The sequence below is a fragment of the Geospiza fortis genome, unplaced genomic scaffold (genome assembly GCF_000277835.1).
Source record: "Geospiza fortis unplaced genomic scaffold, GeoFor_1.0 scaffold162, whole genome shotgun sequence".
Lineage (NCBI taxonomy): Eukaryota > Metazoa > Chordata > Aves > Passeriformes > Thraupidae > Geospiza > Geospiza fortis.
In genome coordinates this window covers 4,046,350-4,071,313 of record NW_005054316.1, presented here as the reverse complement: position 1 = coordinate 4,071,313, position 24,964 = coordinate 4,046,350, and the positions used below count along the sequence as shown (strand labels likewise).

Sequence of the window (24,964 nt, the reverse complement as noted above, 5' to 3'; positions counted from 1 at the left end):
TTAGCTGTCTGGTATTTATTACTTTTTAATACAGAGAACTCACAACAAAATATTCTCTAACAACACACATAAATGATATCATAACCAATTATTTTAATTTCATCAACATTCATTTGCTATGTACATATTCTTCCATCTGCAAAAGTGCAATCCAAGAATGTCTCAACAAGAAACCTTTATGGACAAGTATATTTTTGAGGGGTTTTCTCACCAGTGGCCTTACAACGTGTTTGTCCTTGGTTACTTGGTACAGCAAAATGAGGAACACATGGGAGGGGGAAAAAAAAGGAAAAAAGAAAAATATTGGGCTAGATGCCTCCCTTGTAGGAATATTCCTTATTTTTCCAATTAAAGTCATTATGAATACACTGCTCATTACTGGAGATGTTAATGTAGATAGACTATAGGATAGTCTATGGTCTGGCTATAAAACACTGTAGTTTTAATGACTCTGCAGCACTAGACAGAACAACAATTTCAGGCTGTTCATGTTGGTAAATGTCAAATTACACATCAGTGTGTGAAAGATGTCAATTTTGTTAGTTATGGTTATCAAAATTTATCTGTAGACATCTTACTGATGGATGAATTCAGTTTTACACATCCAAAATATGAAGCCTACCTAAATGCAAGCCTCTCCCATGGAAAGGAGAGTTAACTACTGGAAAAAAAAGCATTTGCACATGCAACTCCTATTACTATCACAAGGAGTATCGTGCACTTAAGAAGAGCAGAATGAACCTCCAAATCCAGAGGACTGCATTCTCATTTACAAAACATATTGCAGGCAAATTTAATCTGACCATGGGCCAGCTTAAAAGGAACACACAGCATCAGAGAAAGGAAAGGTAATGAAGAATAAACTAGCCAAATAAACAAAGCAAGCAGCTCCCTAGCTTGGGAGGTAATTTCCCTTATGATGCATTTGTAAGCTCATGACTACTTCCAGTGCTAGTCCAGACAGGCAGCAGAGCAACTGTGGTCTAGTTTAAGCTCCAAAGTAGCCATTAGGTCCCAAAGAAGTTGCATTTGCACTTCTACTTGGGCAAAGCCCAGGAAACTCCCCTGGCCAAAGGTGAGGGCTGACTGTTTGACTGGAATCTGCATGTTAGAGAAAATCGTGCATTTTCCAGTGACCCAAGAGCAGCTTTCAGTACCAACAAGAGGCAGGGAAAGCCTTTACAAATTAGGGATAATTTACTTTGGAGTGAAAGTTCAGAAGAACCTTTCTGTAGCTCAGCTGGTTTCCAATGAGGATTGTTTTTACAGTGCTATGTATGTTGCTAGCCTCCAGTTGAGAGATGTGTTTTACAAGAAAATAGGCATTCCTCAAGCAGTAGGTAAGACTCAACAGCAGAATTAAAAGGAAAAGCTAGCAAAGAACTAAACTGCCTTCTGTATGTAATTCCTTGTCAGTGTTAAGACTTTAAATGTGCTTTTCCCTTCCCATTTTCTCGGTGTGCTCCATTCCTGGTTTTTACTTCGATGTATTACACAATCTCTCAAATACTTATTTTTAAAGCTGACCATATTTCCTTTATTCCATGTCTACTCATTTTTGATTATCACACATACAGGTCTAGAGAGGCATCCAAGAACTTAAAGGGCAGAATTATAAATTAAGCTACTCCAAGGGAAGCAAGTGAACAAGTATCTAGGACAACTCCAGACCCCACTTCTCCCCTACCATGTGCATTGCACAGTGACACCCTCCCAACACTGCACAAAAAACAGCACACAATGCCATGTATCCTGTGTGGGAACTGACACCCTGGAATCATGACATGTGACTGGCACAGAAGACTGAACCTACAGTAAGAGATGTATGCTTTAACTGCTCTCTCTAATTGCTTCATTACAGGAGGTTTGTCTTTGCTGTGTGATTTCAGGCTGCTGCTGTCTGTCTGGTCTGGTTCTCATGGTCCTGCCAGGCAACACAACTCCAACCTTGTCAGCCACCCTAACCCCAGCAGAGTGCTCAACACACCACCAAAGCTGAAGGGCTCATCCTTCTGGAGGAGTTAATCCAAATTATATTTCCACTGCTCTTCACAAGGGAGGTCTACACTGCACAGCTAACTAGGTTTTATCTGCTAGAAACCTTCTTCCTGCTCAAGAATGCCCAAGGCCAGGTCTGCTCCTAGGGACAAGGGGTGCAGTGCTAATCCCACTGCAGCTGGGCTGGGTGTAACTTTGTGGTAGCCATGAAAGGACAGTGTTAGAAATCTCTCAAAGTCTTCCCCATAATTCTCCCAAGAGAAGAAAGAGGTTTTCCCAAAACTGATGCAAAGAAGACAAGTGCACAAAACCCCAAGAATGTGCTCCAGATCCAAAACCAAGCCGAGGAACTTGCACAGAAGGAGAGCACCAGTAGTGAAGCTACCACAGCCTGCCAACACAGCTGTTCAGACCAGCACTGCACCACATGAGCAGGGGGACACCCAAGGACATCGCCACTCCAACTGTGCCAACACTCTGTGCAGCTTGGGTATAACCTGAAGGGTAGCTAATGCTAAAAGGAGCTAATTCTGCAGTGGAGACAGCAGGAAATAAAACTCTGAACTTGGCATTTTTACACACAAAGAAACATGGATATTCAGCTTGACTTTTATGTGCATGATAATTTCTTAATTCGGCAGAAAGTGTGACGCTCAGTCCAACATAGGAAAAAACACTATTTTGGCTTCTGACTTTTTTGTTTTCTTTCCCAGGGTGGCAGACTATCAGGGCCATTTTCAAGACTGATTTCAACAGATATACTCGAAAAAGATTCTCATTTGGAAAAACACAAGGTTTCAGAAGGAACAAAAAATAATCCCACCATGTAAACAGAAAGAAACCCCACACTTCTCCAGTGGACAAACACTTCAAAAACACACTATCGAGAAAAGGAAAAAAACCAAACGTTCCTTAAATCTCAACTGATTTGAGAAACCAAACAAAAGATTAATGACCTATTTTGAACAATTTATTTAAGGAAGGGAGAAATGGGAATCAAGAAACAACAACTGCAGAGTCTACAGGGCCAAGCTCTCTGATACAAATTCTCTGTACAGCACAGAGGCATGTTGAAAGTAAATATGCTAAGTTTGCTTTCTTAGAACATCTCCTTGTTTTTAGATCCTAGACTGAACACAATTTTGAAAGACAAAGGTGCAGCAATTAATTGTTTTAAAAAGTGATGACATGTTTTGTACTCAGTACCTCTCAGCTCCTACAGGTCTGAGGGCCCAAACCCCAGTTCATGGTTCTCCTTCCAACCAGCCACACAAGCCTGCAGCAGACAGCAAAGCCTCAGTCCCAGCAGGCACATACAATCACATCCCCATTCAGCTCAGCCAGTTCCTTCCCTAAAATGTCTGTGAAGAAACACCTTTAAATAAAGCATTTTAAGATCTCCAGCTTGTTTTGGTATGAGCAGATGACTCAGCTGGGCACATGACAGCCCTGTTGGAAGCAGCACTATTGCCTGCACTACAACTCAGTGAGGGCAATGCACATCAAACACACATAGCAGGAAGACACAATGCCAGAAGAATTCATTCAAGATTGCACTTGCTGGCACACATTTACATTCACTTGTCATGATACCTCAGTTTACCCTGGCCATGGGAAATCTGAAAGAAAGCCTGCTGAGGGGACTGGCAACAGAGGGCCAGCTCCTGCACCCCTGGGAACCAATGCAGAAGGCTGAATGAATTCAACAGTAACACAAACATTTCTTTCCAAGGATTTCCCATTTCCACCAAGCTGGAGGAACAACCCTATGCAATTACCCATTTTCCAACTGGACATATTTCTCTGTCCTTTATGTCTCCCCACACCCTTCCTATAAACTGTATTACAACTATACAAAAAATAAACCCAAGTCATTTTTAGCTGAACTTTACCCCACACATGGGATATATTGAAAGGCTATTAAATTGGCTTGCCTCCAACCTTCACAGAGATCTTGTCAGGAGGATTCTGGTTTTAACAACATGTATATATACATATTAATATGTACACTGACAAAGAAGCTGCTCTTTCAGTTAGAAAAGAAATTAGATTTCATCACAGAATGAATCCTATAAAAAGATATGTAATAAAGTTGAAATACCCATAAAATAGCTATTACTAAAGCAAAGCTTTCGTCAATAAGCCTCCAAAACTTTAAATGAAGAAAATGGCTTCACAAAGTGGTAGTCTAGATTTCCACAGTGAGGACATTGCTGGACGTTGCTGTATTCAGAGAAATACTGCATGCCAATCCGCACATCTATTACTGGTTTCCCACAGTGCTTACAGTTCAGTCGAGCCTGCAACAAACAAAGAAACAAACAGAAAAACCTTTTTGAAATAACCACACTCCACATCAGCTTCTCACCTCTGGAAAACAAGGTGCCAGAGGCAGCCCCCTGTCCTCCCCAGCAGGAGAAGGGGTCAGTCAGGATACTGGCAGTAGTGGGATGTGCCAGTAGGGACATTCCTCACCTGGACTGGGAACTCGCAGGCACACACCATGCCTTTCACATTAAAGACCACCACCAAATTCTGGGGAGTGGGTCACCTCCCACTCTGACTGATGGAAGGTAGAGAATATCAAGGTTTATTTTGTGCTGCTAAATCTCTGAATCCATTCCTCATTTCCCAGCACAAGAAGTGGTGTCTCAATAAATCATTACTGAAGCATCAAAGCTAAGAGAGAAATTTTGTATTTGTGCCACAGCAATTCAACCATTTAGGTTGACGTTTGAACATCATCTGTCTATGAAATATATCAGCATTTTAATCTTTTGGCTTAACAAATTTATAACTTGATCTACTTTATCAGCACAACGTGGTACTGTGTCACTTTAAGTGTCTATTTAAACATTTATAGTACGTATCAGGTTATACAAACTAAACATCACTTCAACACACAAACTGTTCTACAAAATCCAACTGAGAAAGAAGCAACATTAACTGGGTGGATATGAGAAATAATCCAAGGTCATAGGTGAGGATGGATTATTATTATTCTATTATTATTCAGCTGTTGCAAAGAAGTGAGACTTCAGAAGAAATCTAGCTGAGAAACACAGCCCATCTGATACAAAGAAAGCAAAAGGCAGCATGAAAGCTCAGCAAGCCCTTTGGAATAATCAAGAGAAGCAGAATGATTTGAGACTGTAAAGAAGTTAAAGAGTAAAAATGGCAAATGAGCAGCAAGGGTCTGAGCTGCACCATAGTTTAAACTCGCATCCCAGTACACTAATGAAAGCCTCAGCTCTCCACTGAAAAGAACAAAAATATTGTCTAGGCCACCTTGATTTAAGGGATTTTCCTGGATGAGGAGAGGAGAAAATTATTAAAGTACTATCCCTGTTGAGACCAGACTCAAAAAGAAACAAATCAACAGCTTCACTGCTCTGCTTGAAAAACAGAAATTTTAATACAATCTACTAGGTTATGAATTTTTATGGAACTCTTAACCAAAGTGTCTTCCCCTTTACTACTGTCCAGCACATCAGCTAAGAGTCAGTAATCTGACAATGGTTGCAGTTTGTTATTCTACATGCAAATTTGTGATGCAGAATTAAATATTTTGAAGTAAGGCACGAAATTATTCATAATAAATCCAGAAAGGCAATTTGGAATTCTATTATATACCATATTTAATGTCATTCTTCCGTATGCACAGAATCATCTGTAACAATCATGGTGAAACAATAATGCTTATTATCTGGCAATCACAGTCACTGCAGCTAATGCTTTTATAGCGAGTTCTTATACCATGTACTGTCACACTGTCCATTAATCATGTAATTAGGGCTTTTGTATAATGAGCTCTCAAATCTTTTCTTTCAACAGAAACAATTCAGATTTGAAGCTGCTGACTTTTACAAAGGTAGCAAGTTAGTATCAGTGCTTTCCTTACCTTTAGAAGTTCCTATTTTTAAAAAAAAGGTACAGCCTCAAGAGACACTAAATTTGGAGGTAATGTATTAGTCTGTAGTTATAACTGCTACCAATGTCACCTTAACCAGCAGCAGCAACACCACTTGCCTTTTGAGCAACACGTTTTGTTAAATATGTTAAATTTAAAATAAACTGTCATTTTGCATATTGACAAACTGGTATTTCAGATGGCTTTAAAGTATGCACATTACCATGAAGTGATCCCAGTCTGAATGGGTGTATCTGTGCAAGGCTTCTGTCCTGACCTACTACCACCATCTGTGTGTCTGACTGAGCATCTGCAGCGGAGCACTGAGTCATTCCCAGACAGATGTTTTTTTCACAGCTGCCTACCCCTACCTGCATGGCAGAAGCACTCTGTCTATCACATGGACAATTAATTCTCTGGAATGCAAACAATCCTGCTGTCTCAGACACATTCTGGAGTAGCCCCAAGCCTTGGATCTTCGTCTCTCAAGGCAAAGATGAGGTGAGTGTTTAATGAACTCGAAGTTGCTTCAGGCTGTGGTGGGTGAGTGCCATCACCAGGGTCAGCCACAACAAAGATTAAGGAGAGCTGAGTAATCTCCAAGCACAAAGACACTTTGGACCTTTCTGTTCCCTTGGCACTTTTTTGCTGCAGTTATGATAAAACACAATTTATGAACTAAAAAAATCCTGGAAACATGAAACGTCTGCTCAAAAGGTGGAACTATACCTGGCACTAGTGATGCTAGTGATGAAGCATCAGATTTAATTTCCAATGCATTTAAAGGGGGCTTTATTTAAAAACATAAGTGTATTAACCACTGACCCTTGCAATGACTTTAGTTTGGCTAAAGGCCATTGTACCTCTGAAAACAAAGGCAGAGAGACCCATCAGCCCTCTTGTATTGCACTCATAGGTACAGGCTGGAAAAGAAGGATGGGAGGAGGAAAGGGAGAAAAGATACATAACCTTGACTTTATCTTATCAGTTGGAATTTCACCTTATGAGTATTTCTTATGTATGGTACTAACCTGACAACAGGGAGATGCTGCCAGAATATCATAGGTGTACATAGTTCCCAGCTGATGCCAGCTTCCATCCCATCGGGACTTGCACTTAATGCAGATAATTTTGTGAACCCCTTCTAAGCAGTCTACACAAACAGCATAGAGGTGCATAAGCCTTCCTGTGGACAGAAGAGACACATCTTAAGGAGCCAAAAAGAGATGATGAAAACAGACATTTTCTGCAACGTGATATCTGACCTTTAGTGATACAAATCACATCTTTCTTTTTTTTTTCTTTATAAAGGGTGAATGATAAAGTAAGAAGTACTTCTCTACAGGAAATACACAGGCTTGACTGAAGCGATACAGAACTCAGGAATTAGTCATCACCCTGCCCACTCTCCCTTACATCATCTGCTGGTAGGTCTTAGCAGAATATTTTAAAGAAGGAGTTGCTAAACCCCCAAGAAGAGATGCCAGGTTAAGCTGTAAGATCAGCTGCTGTGTTTCCAAAACCAGAATATTGCCCTAGCTTCATCTCCACCTGACATAAGAAGTGGAGAAGTGCTGAAGCTTATTAGCAAACTTGGTACAGATTCATTTAACAAATTGCTGGTATCTTCCAGCAAAGAGGGAACCAACAACCTAATAGTCCCCATGGAAAAAAAGCAACAGTCAGAAGAGCAAATTTTTTTCATGTACTTTCTTCTGACTGTTCATTAACAACAAGTATATTTACATTATATATTGCACATTCAAAGACTTTAACATGCCATTCACAACTATGAATATAATGAGCTCTATCATCACTTTAGGCTCTGTATGCACAATGGCTTTCAAAACATGAGTTACAATTATGTCCATAAACAAACAAGTGGCTCAGACCTGAAAATCAAATATTTTCACTACATACATGTGATTAAACTAACCAATGCAAAATCTGAGACCAACTTTCACAAAAAACCCCAAAATTCCTACATAAATTATAAAGATCTGGTACCTAGGTTATGCCTGACTTTTAGTGACTAAATTGATTTGCAATTTAATAGTGGCTATTAGAAAGGCCTGACACCAAGTACTAATCCTGTAACATACCAGATTTTGCACTGCTATGTAAGACAGAACTAAGCAGTAGTGAAATTACAGATCAGCCACAAAACAGGACTGTGTTCAACATGTGTTCCCCTTGGATTGCAACTTGTGCTCTTTAGCATCAAAGCACTGAACACATCACAAACTGTAATTCAACAGACACACATCTTGTAACTCTTCTACAAAAATAGGACCAAAATATTAATAATTTATTATTAGTCTATACCGGACACTTATAAAATTAGTAGTCTGTGTTTTAACTTGTTTTGGTTTTTCAGCCAACTATTTTAGAAAAACAAGAAAAAACAGACTCTTCTTAAAATATACATACAAAATAGACTTAGTAGTGTGAGCTGGTAAAAATTCAGTTATTCTACACTGGCATGTTCAGCTCTAGAAAACATGATGGGATGAAACTAAAATGTATATAATATACACATAACATATATAATTAGCTCTGTTCCTGAAGTGAACACCCAAGACTGGTGATGTTCAAACAACTCCACGCACAGCAGTTGAGCAGGAAGATAAACATCCTTCCCCATCCAAAGTTCCGCACCGTTGCTGCACTTTAAAATACTACATTCCCCCACCATTTAATTTTCAGGATACTTTTTGTATTGGAAATGAGGCACCTGGTATCTTAAACATGCCTGAAGTAACATAAATGATTTTCTGTACTGAAAAGAAAATAACAGCCAGGAATAGCACCTTACAGCTTAATTTCATTTCAGAGAATACTTCTGGTAAGAAACCATCTTACCCACGACAAGGAAGCAAACATTTTAACAATTAATTATTCACAGCAACTTGTCTGAACAAGTTTTTCAGATATATCATCCAACAGTTAAGAAATAATTAAGGTTAAAAAAAATAATTTCACAGTTTCATTCTTAGAGGCAAATGTTAACAAACAGTGAGTTTCACTATTATTACTAAACCAGCTTTTTGTACTGATAAAATCACAAGCACATTGTGTGACTCCCCATCAAAGCAAATAAGCATAGTTATCTCACACAGGTATATTCTGTTTATCCTGGAACTTTTCTGGCTTGTCTATTTGCCTATTGCTTTTTCTCCTTAAAGTACATTAGGCAAGACAGAAACAATAATGTTAGTGTGAATACAGTTTAGTGACTTAGTGCATAGTGATTAAAGGAAAGAAAAAAATAAAATACAAAGTTTACTGAGCAAAGGTATGTTACATAACACATATTATGACCATGCATGGGATACAATGTATTTTATTGAAAGGCGAGAAACTTTAATGTTAGAATACCTCTGGTTAATCCCTTACCAACGCACATTTCAACAATAACTCTACTTTTGACCATCAGACGAGGAATGCTTTCTCTGACTTATTTTAGCCACACTGCCTGCTAGCAGGCTGCAGGACAGGCACATCTAGCCATGTACCACCCACTCTCATCACTTAAGCTTGGGCCACGGCTTTCAGGAAGAGCTGAAGCTCATGCTGGCCCACATTCATTTGTTTCTCTAAGAGGGAAAAAAGAAACACCTGCTCTGGTCTCAACTCATCTGAGAGCCAGGACATAATCAAGACATAGCTCAAACACATGCAAGTTTGGAAATAAGGAAAAAACCTTCACTGCTACACTGCTGCTTTAACACACCATATTAAAAGCTTACTCTTACTACCTCTCCAGGCCTGTGTTAACACAGGCCAGACTTTTCTGTATTTAAGAAATAATACTTTGCTATAAAACAGAACTGATACTCTGTAGTCTGAAAGCAGATGAGAGGTGCCTCACCCTCATCAGCGGAACAAATACAACTTTCAGCCAGGCTGCAGCACAGCAGGCTTAAATTGAAAAGGTGGTTTAAAAGGTTGGTGTGCATCCTGGAGTAATGATCCCAAGAGATAAACGAGCATGCATAAGCCCCAGAACAGACTAGCTGGAAAACCTTCCCATGGTCTACCTAGAAATCAAATCAGAACTTGTTTCCAAACCAAACACAAGGCATGGATCTTCCTATATGGCATCATTTTAAATTCCTTCTAAGTGTTTCAATCTGATCCACATGAGTATGTTGGACATTATTTCAAGCTTTACAGAACTGCTTAAAAATGCAGAACCAGGATGAAAATCTGTAATGGCAGGGACAGGGCACAGAAGGCAGTTCCATCATTTAATGAAACCTAGGATGACTGACAGACAACCTGTACCTTGAAGGTGACAGGGAACATCATACTCAATCTCATCGTGTCTCGATGGGCTAAGGAACAGGGTCCCGTCCACCAGCGGAAACTGTTCAAACACTGGCAGCGCCCTGTGGCACAGAGCACAGTTTACAACATTCCTGTGGCTGGCACTGAGAGCAGCAAGGATGAACTTCCGAAGGTCCTCCCCTTGGCCCACCTGGGCATCGTCTTCCATCCGCACATGGAAAGTATTCAATTTGTGTCTGGGGATATGAGTGAGCAGCTCAGACAGATCGAGCCTTCTCAGAAACTGCACTGGGGTATCAAAGTGTCCTGATCTATGTGCTTGCAAGCCAGCTGCCCCATAATCAAAATGTGCATTCCTGTACATGCCCCCCCCAGCCATGCTCTTCTTGTGGGGCTCCAGGTGAATGGCATTCTTCAAGAACTCTCCCAGGTACCGCGAGGAACGAGGGCCGCTGAAGTGCGTGGGGGCGAGGATGGAGTAGCCGGTGGGAGGGGACTGGCCAGGGGAAACACAAGGAGAGCGAACGGCGTAGCTGCCCCCCATGACCCCCTTCTCCTGGGAGTTCTGCCTGTCCATAGAGTGCCTTCGCTGGAGGTCATTACTCAAGCCTTTCTGCGGCTTGTTGGCCGGCCTGCCTTTTTTGGCCTCCTCTGCTGACTCCGTCATGGACCTTCCCGTATTCTTCTCCAACACTGATTTCTTCTTCTTGTCATCCTGCATTCGCTTCACCTGGTACCAGTCCGTGTCCTTCTTCAAGTGACCCTGCCCACAGCGGCAGGAGCAAAACCGAAAAGCCAGGTCGTATCCCTTCTTGGTCCACATGTTTTGGCGACACTGCTTTTCGTTCCAACTCCTGGCTCTGCCAATGCAATTGAACTGGACGAGGATGCTGCTTTCCCACTCATAGAAGCACTGAAGGTGCATCCAAGTGCTGTAGGGACAGTGCTCGTTGTTGCATATAACCTTCTGGTAGTCATCCTTCTCCAAGTCCACGGGCCTCCCAAAGCTACAGATCAGTGGAGTAGCACAAGGGGCTTCTGTGGAAGGTAAAACAGATACGTTAATAACTTAATGGCCCATTTATTGCAGTACTTCCTTCAAACACTGTGACAAACACACCCAAGCTCTTACTAACAACCTGTATTACTAAAGGGCCACAAGCACCAGCTCTGGGTCAATGCAAAAAAAGCAATATTTGCCAAAAAGAGGTAAGCATATGAAAGGAGATAAGGAAATGCACAAATAAAGAAAGAAGATGACACTACAGTCTGTGTAATATCCAAAACCAAAGCACCTCAGAAGCATAAGCCCTCCTCAAGTATTTGTGGATATCGTTGCAAGGCATTAAGAAGCAAGGAGAAAGCATCGTGAATGTTTCTGGAGAGCTGCTTTGAAGCCTGAGAGGCAACATGGGGAGAACACACAGAGATGCCTGTTTGAAAAGCAAGTAAGCAATACAAGTAAGTTAGCAAGTACACCCAGCTTTGCAATCATGGGGAGAGGCAGGAATTGTGAGGGAAAAGAAATTTCTTTTCTGGGGACTGAGCAAGAGACAACAGCTAGGGAGAGAAGGAGTGAGCAGAGAACTTTGAAAAGCACGACAAAGAGCTTACGTTCCTAGTACAGAAAGGAGGGTCTTCATTACATTGCTTAGGCAAATAGAGACTATATCACCACCACTGACCTTCTGGATAGCTAAATTTCACAAACCAAACAGTTCTGCAGCACAGACAGGTGAAAAATCCAAATGCAACATGATATTTTATCAGTAAAGTAGCAGCTTTGCTATATCCTTGAGCAAAGCGCAGTTTATTTCAATTATCTCACAGCAACAATATCAGCTTCTACACAAAAAAATGTTCTACAGAAGAATTTTCTGCATTTATGAACCAACAACGTTTTCCAGTTCCTCACCAAGTACCACAGACTACACATGATTCCCATTGCTGGCTGCTCTGTTGCAGCTGGGAGGGTCAAAAGGTATTGGAAATTTTCTACTGGAGCTTTTATAAGAACTTTTTAGATGCTGTAGCAGGTTGACCCCCACCACAGATACTTACTCAAGTATGACAAATACATCTCAGTATTTCTGTCTTCCTAATTCTTCAACTTCATCAGAAAGTACTGCTCCAACAGGGCAGTCAGGCTGCCTTTTAACCTCTGTATGCCTGCTTTCAAATATTAGCAGGCTTCTTCCAGGTCTTCCGTGGTCAAGTGCTGCCTCACCCTATCTAAAACACAGCACTTAGCTTCCTGAAGTTCCACTCAAGTCTCAGCCAGAGCCCCAGGACTTATGACAGAGACTTGAGGAGAGAGATTGCCATGACTGAATTTTTTTTCCCCTTAGGACTTTAAATTCCTATCTGTTGAGCAGGTAAAAAAACCACCACTCTGTTGCATTGTTTTTAATCCCATTTTTATCACTGCTTGCACAAATACCACTACATAATTTGCAGTAGAATGAGAGGTTTTATGCTCCTCGATGTACTTTGACTCCAACTCTCAGTATGAGACACACTATCCATCATCACCTGTCCTACAGCAATAATACACAAACCAGATGCTCTGCAACAACAGATCTTTGCTGTGCTAGTGGTCCCTTTCCCAGCAAGTTTTTGGAAAAGGCTATAAACAAACAAAATGTTCAAAGCTACCTTCAGTAAATTTAAGATTACTGAAATTCTTAAAACTTACTTATACCAAAAAAAAAAAGGCACAAATTTCACAGAAAAACTTTCCTGAGCCATTCCCTGGAAGATGCCACATCCTTCACTTAATTTCTCTGTTTCTGTTTCTAATGCCAAAAGTGACATACTTGCAGGAAGAGTTCTGCAACACCTTTCCTTCAGGGAGTGGCCTACGAATTGCAAGCAAAACACATTCCCAAAAACTTTCCTTTGAAGAAGAAAAGCCTATTTCATTTCAAAATATGGACTTTTCAGTCACTAAAAACAAATTACCAAATTGGAGAGAAGAGAGGCTTTCTCTAGAGACTCTTTGGAAGTTCCTTCTATAATGTAACAAATATTTTGTTATTGGTTGTCTCACATCTATGAAAAGCCCACTACCAATGACTAATTTTTCTCCACTCTTTTACTGAGTGTTATTAAGTATAATGTTGTTATTATTTACTATAGTGTTGTTGGCCAAGAGCAGAAGTGAGCGATAACTTACCTGCTCTGAAACAACATCTGTCAGTTTACCAATTCAGAGAGTTTTCCCACCCATTCTCCCAGACTTTCACTCAAGTCACACTACCACAGCAAGCACCTCTGCAAAGCTTTTCTTCACTGACAGTCTTTCCTTCATCATATTTAAGGTTTGAAAGTATAGTTCACAATTACAGCATCCTTATGCAATTGACCTCAGAGAGGCAGTTAAACTGAACCCATGAAAGGCAAATCATCAGAAGTCATGTGAGGCAAGGTACCAGAGGCACCAATTTGAACAATTCTCACTTATGCATTTCCTTTATTCATCTATTTTGGTAGATATTCCTTTCCACCATTACAAGAAGGTAGAAAAAAAAAAAGAACATGCCAAAAATCCACTTATGCTCTCACTGTGTTTCAGAGAGTAAATGTTCTAACAGTTGGAGGTATAATTATAGCTGACAGCTGAGAAAGTACTACACAGACAGGTCTAGAATTGAATACAGACACTATACTTGTTCATCCATACCAGCACAGTTACCTGACTAAAAAAGGCAAGTGTTTCCTTGATCCCCTTCTGAACACGTTTTTGAGTTTGTATGCAAAAATGTATGATCTCTAGTTCCCTGAGAAGTTTACAGACTCCTCTTCACTATGTGGACAAACAATGAAATTAGTAAAATAAGTGACTGAAATACAAAAACCATCACCCCAGACTATGTCTGCAATTACTTATGATCATGTACTGGGTTTCCAGAGGCTAAAATAAAGGCGACTTTCAACAGACTTTTTTCCCCTTTTCCTAGTCAGTCAATGGAAATACTGTGGAATAAGATCTTCTCCAGTTTCTCCTTAAGAATTTACAGACACCAGATTACCTGAGGAACTTCCCATACAGCAGAACCACGGGCAAGAAAAGGCAAGGCTGCAAGTTCTGGACAGCAATGTCTTCTTCAACATTTAAGTTAACTAGATGATTGCAAAGTTTTCACACATTCCCTCATCTGATCTGCTATCTACACAGTGTGAACTGGCTGGTCACATAATCACCACAGCAAAAGCAGGCCTAGAGCAGGTGGAAGACAGCAACAGATTTAACAAAAACCTTCCATCATGCAAAAGACCCCAATGAACTGTTCAATGGTGGCACTGAGATTGCTTTGGAAAACATCATTGCTAAGAGGAGAAGCTGGTGTCTACTCACCTCTTCTGGGGACTCATCTGACATTTCACTACTGTCACTGTAGCTGCATGGGTAATACTCCAGAAAGCTAACAGGTCTCTCTGCCCTGCTGCCATGCTCCACAGCACGGGTTATGCCATGCTAGTCAAAGCACCTGCTTTCACTGATGCAGATTTGCTTTTATCCAGTCTGCTGGTTTGGAGAAGGCCTTGATTAAACTGCTGCAGTATTTCCACAACAGAAACTGAGAAGCCCAGCATGGCTAATTTGTCTCAGCAGAAAATTCTGTTGTTTTCTCTAGTTTTCCTGTATTTAAGAAAGCAGAGAATTCCACTACCTGAAAAGCATAAAAAAATTTCAAGCCAACATTCGGTTTTGCCACACATTTCAAATTATCTGTACAAAACAGACTGTGCAGGACCAAACATCCCTTGCAGACTTCTCTGTACCCATGTCTCCTGCCAAACATAACCATGCCACATGTTCCTCCATAAAGAATAAATGAGAAACAGAAAACAGCAATTTTTGTGCAATTTTCCCAGTTCATGGCAACAGATATGCCTTAGAAGCAAAAGAGACAGCATTCAGATCAGTATGGGAGCCTCCTTTTAGGTAATGGGAAGAGCTCTTCCCACTAATTCACACCCTTGAAAGTGGTCTAGGTTATTTAATCACCATTTTATAAATGAGACAGAGCACTTTTTTTCCAGTATTACAAGACTTTAAAAATTCTTGTTATCAAGCTCTTGTACTTCCCATAATTAGAAATAAATTTTAAGATATTCTTCAAAAGGTCAGAGCTAGAATCATCGTCCTAATGTTTCATGATGACAGTATTAACAATTACTGCCAAGAGAGATTATGATGGGAAGTAAATAGAAATTACATGGCCACACTGCCCATCCACACCTACAGCCCCAAGCTGATTTGTCACCTAAATATATTTGCTTCCAAGTAGCTAACAGCTCAAAAAGATTCTGGTTTCCAAAGCTATGGAACTGAACTTCAGGGAAAATGAAAGATTACACGGTATCAGAGCAACATCTAATCTCCCAGCAGCTCCTTTCAAAAGAATGCCAAAATAATGATAAAAGAATTTCTGTTTAACTCTCAGTTTCAAGATGGGTTTCATAGCCTAAGAGAACAAAACAAGACAGCGTGCAGTTTTGTGGAGCAGAACAGCTTCAACGTAGGCTGTCAAGTTGCAACTACAAGCGCGTGCTGCTTCTCTCAATACATTATGTTTCCACATAAAAAAATAAATGTTTTCTCATATTCCTCTGCAGTGATTTGGAACAGTGATTTAGAAAATAGTTGGAATGAGCAGTACACAAATGTCTTCTAAAACAGAAATAACATACAACATTCCAAACACACGTACATTTGTGCAAAGACAGCTCACTGTTCAAACAAGGCTGTGTTTTATGTTTGACAGAGTCACCATAAAATTAACTTTTCTTTCAAAAATGAGAATATGACCGAAGACTGCAAGGAACCTGGATTGGTTTTTCTGGCTTTTTCTCATTTTTTCTGTTCGGGTTTATAAACATCCATAAAAGCCAGGAATAGGAACAGAAACAAAACATCTGAGAAATACCTCTTTCAACAACAACAACAAAAAAAAATCCTCCCACACGAACTGGTTCTACCTTTTAATAAAAAAGAAAGGCAGTATATGAAGACCGTCCTTCCCATTTTATGACCCAAATGAAAGCAGCAGAACAATAGCTGCCTGAGGAACTCTCCTCTGGTGAAGTATATTAAGGAGAATGTTGTTTACTTCTGTTCACACACACATCATAAAACCAAAGATGCACCCAGCAAGCCAAATGCAATGATTCCATGGCTTCAGTTTCGTGACTGCTCTCATTTGTTCCAAGCCCTCAATGCAGGTGCCTAAAGCAAAATTCGCTCTTCCCCTGCTATGCTCCCACATTATCCATTGTGTTAGGCACCAGAGTTTTTCAGTCAGTGGACAGAAACAGATAATTATTTCCCCTACTCGTCGGCACAGGTTTCGGCTCACTGCACAGATTTGCCATCCCTGCTAAAACTCCAGGGAGGTGTTAAACATGTGAGGCTGGGGGCAGAGGGAGAGGGAGGTGCGGTGGCGGCTGGATCAGACAGCTCTACTGTCATCTTGGAACAACTGTCAGGCAACAGGAGGTTGTTAGGGATCTGCAAAAAGAAATTATCCCCAAAAAAAGGGAAAGGTCTTGGCACCAGATTGGCTGCAAAACACTTACTGTGGCTTGCTCTTGGTCTGCTGTTACTCTAGCATCTCTTCATCTATGCCAAGGACACACTGGTTGCCAGCACATTACCTAGGCCAGAAGGGCTCCTGTGGGACACATACCTTGCAAACCAAGCACTTTAACCTCTACCCTGCTTTCCCATGAACGCTGCTGTCTTCACAACCTTACACAGCCAGGAATTCTTCACTCTGCCAGCCTGAACCAGAGCTGAGTCATTCCTAGGGAAGGCCACTCCCTACCAACCATCTGCACGAATCTTCTGAATTTCCTCTGCCATCAGCATAGCTTTATTTTAATTGAAGTCATACAATACTACTGCAGTAATACTGTAATGCAGCTGTAGAAAATAAACCACCACCACCACAACGAAACAGACAGAAAGAGAAAATCTGAATTGTGTCTGATTTATTTGCTTTGCTGAACCTTGTAATACAATCTAATATTCCAAAGATTACCAAGATGTGACAAAATGGTATTGTCATACTCATAACTAGTTAAATAGTACAAATTATATGGCAATACAAAAATGACTGGCCACTTTCCTAAGAGCCTAAGTGCAGAAGAAGAATGCAGTAAGAAAAAACGTTTCAAAAGTTGATCCAAAAGGCAGGCTTGGATCTTCAGAGCAGCAGCAACAACAAATAACAGCTGACAAAAAGAAAGAGAAGTCTCAAAACAGCTCAGCTCGGGGCTTACACTGGTAACACTCACTGACGATGACTGATATCTCTTCAAAACTTCTTAAGCAATCTTTGCTGAATGATCAAGACAAGAGCTTCCAGGAGGGAAGGGAAAAAAAACCAGCACAGCAGCACCTGGTAAGCCACTCTTATCACAGGCTTTTTCCTGGGATATAAGACTTTCTCATGCTCTTGGAAAGAGAAGCTAAGGCCAGCAGTCCATTTGCAGCAAGCAACAGAGAGAGCCAGTGCCCCTGCAAGGAGGAGCTGTGTGCAGTCAGTCTGGCTGACAGCTTTATATCTGTTATGCACCTACATACTGACATTGTCAATAGGTGCCAATCCAGAGCTCAATCCTTCCCCCAAGGACCACGCAGCTGCTGGCAACACCTACTCAGAAGGGATTTAAGGAGAACAAAGCCATAAGCAGCCCAGTTCTCTCATGCTTTACCCCATGTCAAGATGTCATTAATTCTAATAAGTGAGTAGTAACATGAAGCAATCACCTTCCCGTAGAAAAGATTTCCAGTAATTTGGAGCTGCTAAACCCTGGTTCAGCTGAGAATTTAGGTGATGAGACTCCCAGAGGGCTCAGTAGCTACTAGAAGTATCTCCACACAGTTTACTTTCACTAACTACACACCTGACCTCCAAGGCAATCTCTTCATAATACAAAAATAAATTTAGAAAAACACACCTAGCAACTTCACAGCAGCAGGAAAATACCATGGAAATCATGAAGACTTAACTCATACCTGCCACATTAACACCTTCTAACTAACAGCACAGTCTGAGCTAATGCCTGTTTATGAAATCAGCAGCCGGCATGTGATACAGTTATCTGCAGCTCTCATTCAACCACCCACTCCCAGCTCAACCATCACTTCACCAATGTAAGGCAGAAAATCAAGATTGAAACTGTACAAACTAAGGAAGATAGGCACTTACGTGTGCACAATAATTCTGTAGGTTGTTTACACAGCCATCTGTGCTCCAAGCTGAACCTACTGCCTATGCTGCCGAACCCGACATGAGAATTCATATGGTCTTGTAGAAATCACCTTCATCTGTACAATTATCATCAGCCAACTTAGCCAGTTTCTTTCCATTTAGTATGTGCTGTCTGAATACAGAAAACAATCACAAACAAAAGCTTTGGCTTTTGCTTGGGATATATAGACCCCCTCTGTATAGGAGAAATCTTGCCCTAGCTTGTGCTGTAACACCTGAATCCAATTGGAAATATCCCCAGAGAACAGACTTAAGCCTCCACCTGTATCAGTACCAGGACAACCATGCACCCCCAATACTCCCATGTGAACTCTGATTTGGTTTAACCAGGTCAGAAGACAATTGGTTCTCTGTGCCATAAGCAATCATGCCCCAGCTAGGAAGACTCCTCAGCATCATGTGGATTTTTCCGATGACTTCTATCATGGTGAATGCAGAGATTAATGACTATCTCAAGACTGGTGGGCCTTAATATGTTTTGAACACTGGCTGTTGCTTAGTCTGCACATGAACTGTCCCCATAGAAAAGCACCATAACCACTAAATCCTCTCACTTTAGCCTTCCAAGAGTTTTTAATAACTTGAACTGCTACAGAGAACTATCCTTGGTGCTTCAAGAAACAGTCATTATAATAATAATTACTAAAGCAGATTCTACTGTACCTGCCTTAGCAAGTTTTCAGTGGCAAACTCCAACTCATGCTGGAAATAAGAGATAACTGTGGCATGCAGTAGATGCCCTCATGCCAAGCACAGATGCAAATACTGCAAGCTGGACTCGCTCAGACTGAGAGCCAGCTAGCCACCACACCCAGTCCGAAAGCACAAGAAGGCAAGAGAGAAAGGAAAGCAGGTAGAGTCAACCAACACCTCTTATATTTTCAAGTCTAGGGGTATTTGTGTCATTGGTCCATCCTCCCCAAATTTCAGTGCAACAGACTGTATTTTATTTTCCATGCTAAAGGCTAAAGAAGCTGGTAGAAACTCCGTGGAAAACAGGAGATTCAATACCCAGCATCTCTTCAAGACAGCAGCTCCTGATGTGAACCTGTTGGCTCCCAGACATCTCCCTCACAATGCCAAGCAGGCTCCCAGCCCTGTCGTGTACCATCCCTGGCATCTGTGTGGCACACAGAGACCTCAGCTGGACACTACTCCCACAGTGGGTATCGGCAGCACACAAGGGGAGACGGGGAGTGCCAGGCACACTCCATAGCCAGGTTCCAACAGAAGCTACCTCTTCTCCCAGCAGGCATCCTGGGAGACAGGAACAACAGCAATATCCCTCTGAAGGCCAGGAAGGAGGGCTGATAGACTCTGAGAGACAGACAGAAAGGCATAAAGGTTGAAGCGAATGCTCTCAAGATAAATGTCACTGAAGTCTACCAGGAAATGCCAGTGCTCAACTCGAAATCCCACAAGCTTTCAAAATGGAATTACCCACTCCAGTAACTAGATTACTGTTTCAAGAGGCCTCTTTGAAATTATTTGAATTTCTATCAAAAGGGTTTAAAGAAAGCCCATGCTCTATTAATCCTGTTATAATTTAGACACCTTGAAGATTAGCTGTAGTATTTTACTCTGAGCTGAATGCAAGGTTTTCCTCTTTTTTTTCCCCTTACACATGCTGCAGGAAGAAAAGCAGAGAAGGATGGACTTCTGCCAGCCATGACAGTACTTTAACATCAAAGGATGTCTCAATGTGCAAGGCTGTAAGCAAGGCTGAAGAAAACTTACAAATGTCTCCAAGGGCTAGAAATTATTTTGTCACTACTTGTTAGATCACTGTGAGTAAGATATGGGATAAGTGCAGACGAAGCAAAGCTATGAGTTCAAAAACTGTATTTCCTTGTATGAAATAGAGCAAACATCAAGCCTAAACCTTACTCATGAAAGCACTACACTTGAACAATAACTAATCACATGAACACAGAATGCTGTCAGAGCACTGATAACCATTTTGATAGCAAATAACTAAAAACCCAAACTTAAATGGGTGTGTACTTGCTTGCATGAATGAATAATATTTATTTTACTCAGTAACACCATGAACATGATTCCATTTGCAAAGATTTGTAAAACATGAACCGCATTTGCTACCAGAGCATGTAACTGCATAGTTTTCAAATCCTAAAACTAACATGAAAGTCCTTTTGCACCTGATTTGCATTGACAGAGACAGTGAAATTTGCATTCAATTGATTTCTGCAGTTAGAAGAACACAATGTATTATAAGGCAAAATGATTTCCCCTTAGTAAATTAATAGGTATTAAATTTTGTAGTCACTGCAACAGAATAGAAACTTAATTTTCCAGGTGGTCTCATTGATATCAATGGGACTCCCTCAGGCTAAATAATCAGAAGGTGCCAATACTGAACATCACTAGAGTGCCAAACTGGAACTGGATGTTATATGCAGCAGGGAACATTTGACAGCAAATATTAATCCAGGTTTAAATCTACAACAATTCATTATCTGAAAACACTTTTTTAAATTAAACATTGCATTGATGAATTTCATGTCCACCTTTAACTATCCTACATCCAGGATATAATTGTTTCTTTTTTAATGAATCATAATTGTTGGCCAGTCACAGTGTTCAACACATTAGTCACTGTTGTGCTTACTGATTTCCCTCTCCATACACTTTTCTTACATTAGCATTTTTATTTGAAAGTAAATCAGTCTTACAAATTTGTGAAACCCAGGCAAAGTGTTCAAAAGCACTCAGATCTGACAGTCAGCAGCTCCACCTGCCAACCAAGGAACTTACCAGCCCTGCCACTTGTGCAGCTTAAGGGCTCACCTATGGCAGGGGGAGAAAAAAAAAATCTTAAAACAGGTGGCCAGTACACTGTAGGACAGAGATTTAGAGACAGTTATGCTGGGGGGTATTTTTAGTTTAATTTGGCTGGCTTTGCTCAATTACACGTTAAAGGAAAAAAGCACAGCTAAGAGACACAGCTTTTCCTTTTCTCTAGTCTTCCCACAGCAACAGCGCTGGAGAGAGCAGAGTGACAATGACAAAGGGATGAAGCAGCAAGGTGTTAAGATAGAGATCATCAAGCCAAAAAAGAGGACTTGGCTCTACTGGACGATGAGATGAAGAATGGAAACAAGGCAAAGAAAATGGACAGAATAAGGAATATTAGGGTCAGAAACAAATCTAAGTCAAGACTAGAGCAAGACGTTTAGAGGATAATGGGGTAAAACAGCTGGAGCACAGAATCTGAAAGTGTCCAGCCTCAGCAAGGCACAGACAGAATAGGAATTTGTTCCTCAGAGCCTCAGATCTAAAAGTAAACTCTGTAGATTTTCCTCTTCTGATGATAACGCAAAGTTTCCACAAAATGTTACACTCGTTTATGTCTGCAGATGAAGGTAACCAACTGCTGCCATCAATGGGGTAAGTGCAAAATCCCATGCAGTTGCTGGTATAATTTCACATGATCACAGCTCAGATTTCATACAAAGTAACCCAGAAAACTAGCTAGAAAATCAGAAAATTAAAATCTTTTTTAGAAACATCATTCAATCACTCTGAAGACAGGTAACCTAAGAAATGAGACTTTCTGTGACATCACATCTCACTTTCCCTGTGCACTGTGATACTGTTAAACCAGTCCACCCACACCCTATAACTCCCTCTCCATGACTTGTGCATCACTTAGTGCAGAAAATGGATGCACTTAGATCAAGAAAGATTAATCTAGCATATGGTCTGATGGAAGAGATAGGAACAGAGGACATAGCTAGAGAACGTGAATCCCCCTTGCAGGCATCATCCCAATACCTGCTGAGAAATTGAGAGTGCAAGGTAAGAAAAGCCATCACATCTGGTCAGTGGTTGTGCTCTCTGCCTTCCTGATTCCCCTGTGGGAGTCTAGAACCCTTCAGGAGCAGTTTGAGCTCTGAACACACAAAAATTTAAACATCACCAAAAAACTATAAACAAATGCCCTGCTGGGGCAGGAGAAAAGTCTGCTGACATTTCTCAGTCATCATGCCAAAAACTGGATGCTAGTTTAAAGGAAAAAATTGTGCAGGGATTGAGGCAAAATTTATCAAAATGTAGAAGTGAACAAGAACCTTCCACAATAAAGGGATGCTGTAGTGGCAGTTCCCAATCACATGGCACACCTAGTCAGGGCTGCGCAGAGAACCCCAGAGGAAATTAAAAATTCTATTTCATTATGCCACATGGATGAGGGGCATAAACAATACATGGACAACACAACGAACTGTGAAGACTTAAAAGAAAAAAAACATATCTGAATCACTGTCCTTCATGAGAAAGTAGGGTCCTGATGTGACTGTGTAATCAGACCATCATACTGACATCACAATGCAAAGCCAAGGTCTGCACAGACATTTTCAACTGCTAAATCTGCTGCTTTCATCTCTGCTTACTTCTGCCTTGCCATATGAATGAAAGCAAGCAGGTTATGTCATTACGATCATGCACTGCATTCCCAGGGTACAGGTGGAGCAGGAGAGCAGTGACACCAGATACAAACAAATTACGCTAGAGCAGCACATGGTGACAATGCAGAGAGAAGAGAGAAGAGAGGAGAGAGGAGAAGAGAACCCAGGGTCTCACAGGACCAATGAGCCTGGGCAGCATGAGTCACAGCATGCAGCTGCACAGCCCAAAAGCAGCACTGCTAGGAGCTTCCCTGCAACCCTGCAGACTTAATCCATAACCCAGGTAGTCTCCCACAAACAGTCAAGACTTGACTGTGCACAGCAGAACTCTATTAACCCCACCACACACTGCAGCAGGCCACATCCTCCATAAACTGCTCAGCGATCAAGCAATCCTCCAGTACACAGCCTCTTACAAATGTCTGCAGTCTAGTAATGGGCTAGTTGCCTCCAGGGCGGTGGCTACAGTACAGAGCTTCATTTCAGATTCATTGGGTTTGAAGACTTGAGGGAATCTGTTATCATTGTCTAATCTTTTCCCGGCACGTGAGCCAGATTCCCAATTCTGCAGCGCAACCTGAACCAAAACTGTTGAAAGCTTTGCACTTACCAGAGAGAATACAATTTATGAAACTTACAGCTCAGCATTATCTGATGGGAAGTAAAATAAAGCGAGCAATCACATCTACCCCTCCAGCCTTTATGATTATCTGAAAATAAAGGTATGATGAGATGCAATGATCCTGTCAAGGCAAAGATCAGGTGTGCTGACCAGACAGCATACAGCAAATGTTGAAGCCAAGACGGCACCTCTGTGGTGAGAGGGTAAAAAAACAGGGAAGTGAGGGATTTGGTGAAAGAGTCAAGGGGTACTTCTGACCACTGAAGTGATACGGAAGCAGGGAGAGAGAATAAAGGAGCACCTCAGGTTAGATGTCAGAAAGGCAGCCTCAGCTTCTGAGGAAGGTGGCCAGCAGAGGGGAAGGCTATGGCAAACATGTGGGACACACAGCCTTAGAGCAGAAGAAGACTGATAACGAGTCCAACTAGTGAGCTGTACCACTACCAGCGTTCACTGACATCACCTCCTGTGGCACCTGCAGATGGAAAACCACCTCATCATCCACAGGCAATACAGCCACAGCAGAAATGCACCACTGCTGCCACTTGTGCTTGAGCAAAACAAAAATTCAAAATATTGCTTCTCCCCATCCAGAGAAAAGCCACCATGTAAGACACCACCGGCAATGTGGACGTTGGACATATTACATTACCATACTGAAGTAATGATTAAAATACTCTAGCAATATTCTAACTCCTGTTAACCTCTCTTTTTTTTTTCCTTGTTCACTCACTTAAAGCAAATAGTAAAGAAAAAACCTGAAATAGACACAAAAACGAAATTCTAATAATTCTCCATGATTCTCTGGAGTAATAATCTCACAAAAGCAGTCTCGCAAAGACCGTTTGCTAAAGTGATTCGTAATTAATTGCTAATATTTCCAAGGAAAAGTTTCCATTAAATAATACCTGGGAATCAGACATCTTGAAAATCAAACTAAGACACTTGGAAGCGCCTTTCTAACAACCATAGGCAAAACTACTGTCACAAAGCACAATACCAGTTTTGAAAAGCATGGAGAGTAAAAAGCTGAAATCGAACTTGGGAGAGGAAAAAAGTGAAGAGTAGGGACTGCACAGCAGTTTGCAAACCTAGCAGCAGAACTAAGAGGTGGGGTTTTTTGGCTTAGCAAAAGTGTAATAAAATCTTTCCCTGCCTTTAGTTTTAGCCTGACACATCCTTTTGCAGAGAAACAAACATGAATAGCAATTCAAGTTTCTGCAAGGCACCACCTTACCAAAACCGCCGCGAACCAAAATCCAACCCACCGACCAAAGGCAGCATAAAATGGTTGATGCGAAGTGAGCACGTTGCCCTGACAAACCCAACTGCTGTACAGCGGCAAACAAAACTGACCGAAAGCAGGACTCCATTTTTAATCGTGACGGAATAAAGCGGGCATTTTTCAACGGAGCTTCCAATCAGCCGCGGCGCG

The 24,964-nt window shown here is 41.2% G+C and overlaps 1 protein-coding gene across 1 annotated transcript in view; it reads right to left on the bottom strand.

Annotated features, from left to right (window-relative positions):
• The window catches only part of HECA (hdc homolog, cell cycle regulator), a 26,313-nt gene continuing 1,349 nt past the window's right edge, over positions 1–24,964 (bottom strand). The window contains exons 2-4 of the mRNA XM_014306646.2: positions 10,196–11,236; positions 6,940–7,094; positions 1–4,298 (exon numbers count right to left, since the gene is read on the bottom strand). Coding sequence (XP_014162121.1) covers positions 4,134–4,298; positions 6,940–7,094; positions 10,196–11,236 — 1,361 coding nt within the window. The 3' untranslated portion in view covers positions 1–4,133. The remainder of the gene's footprint in view (positions 4,299–6,939; positions 7,095–10,195; positions 11,237–24,964) is intronic.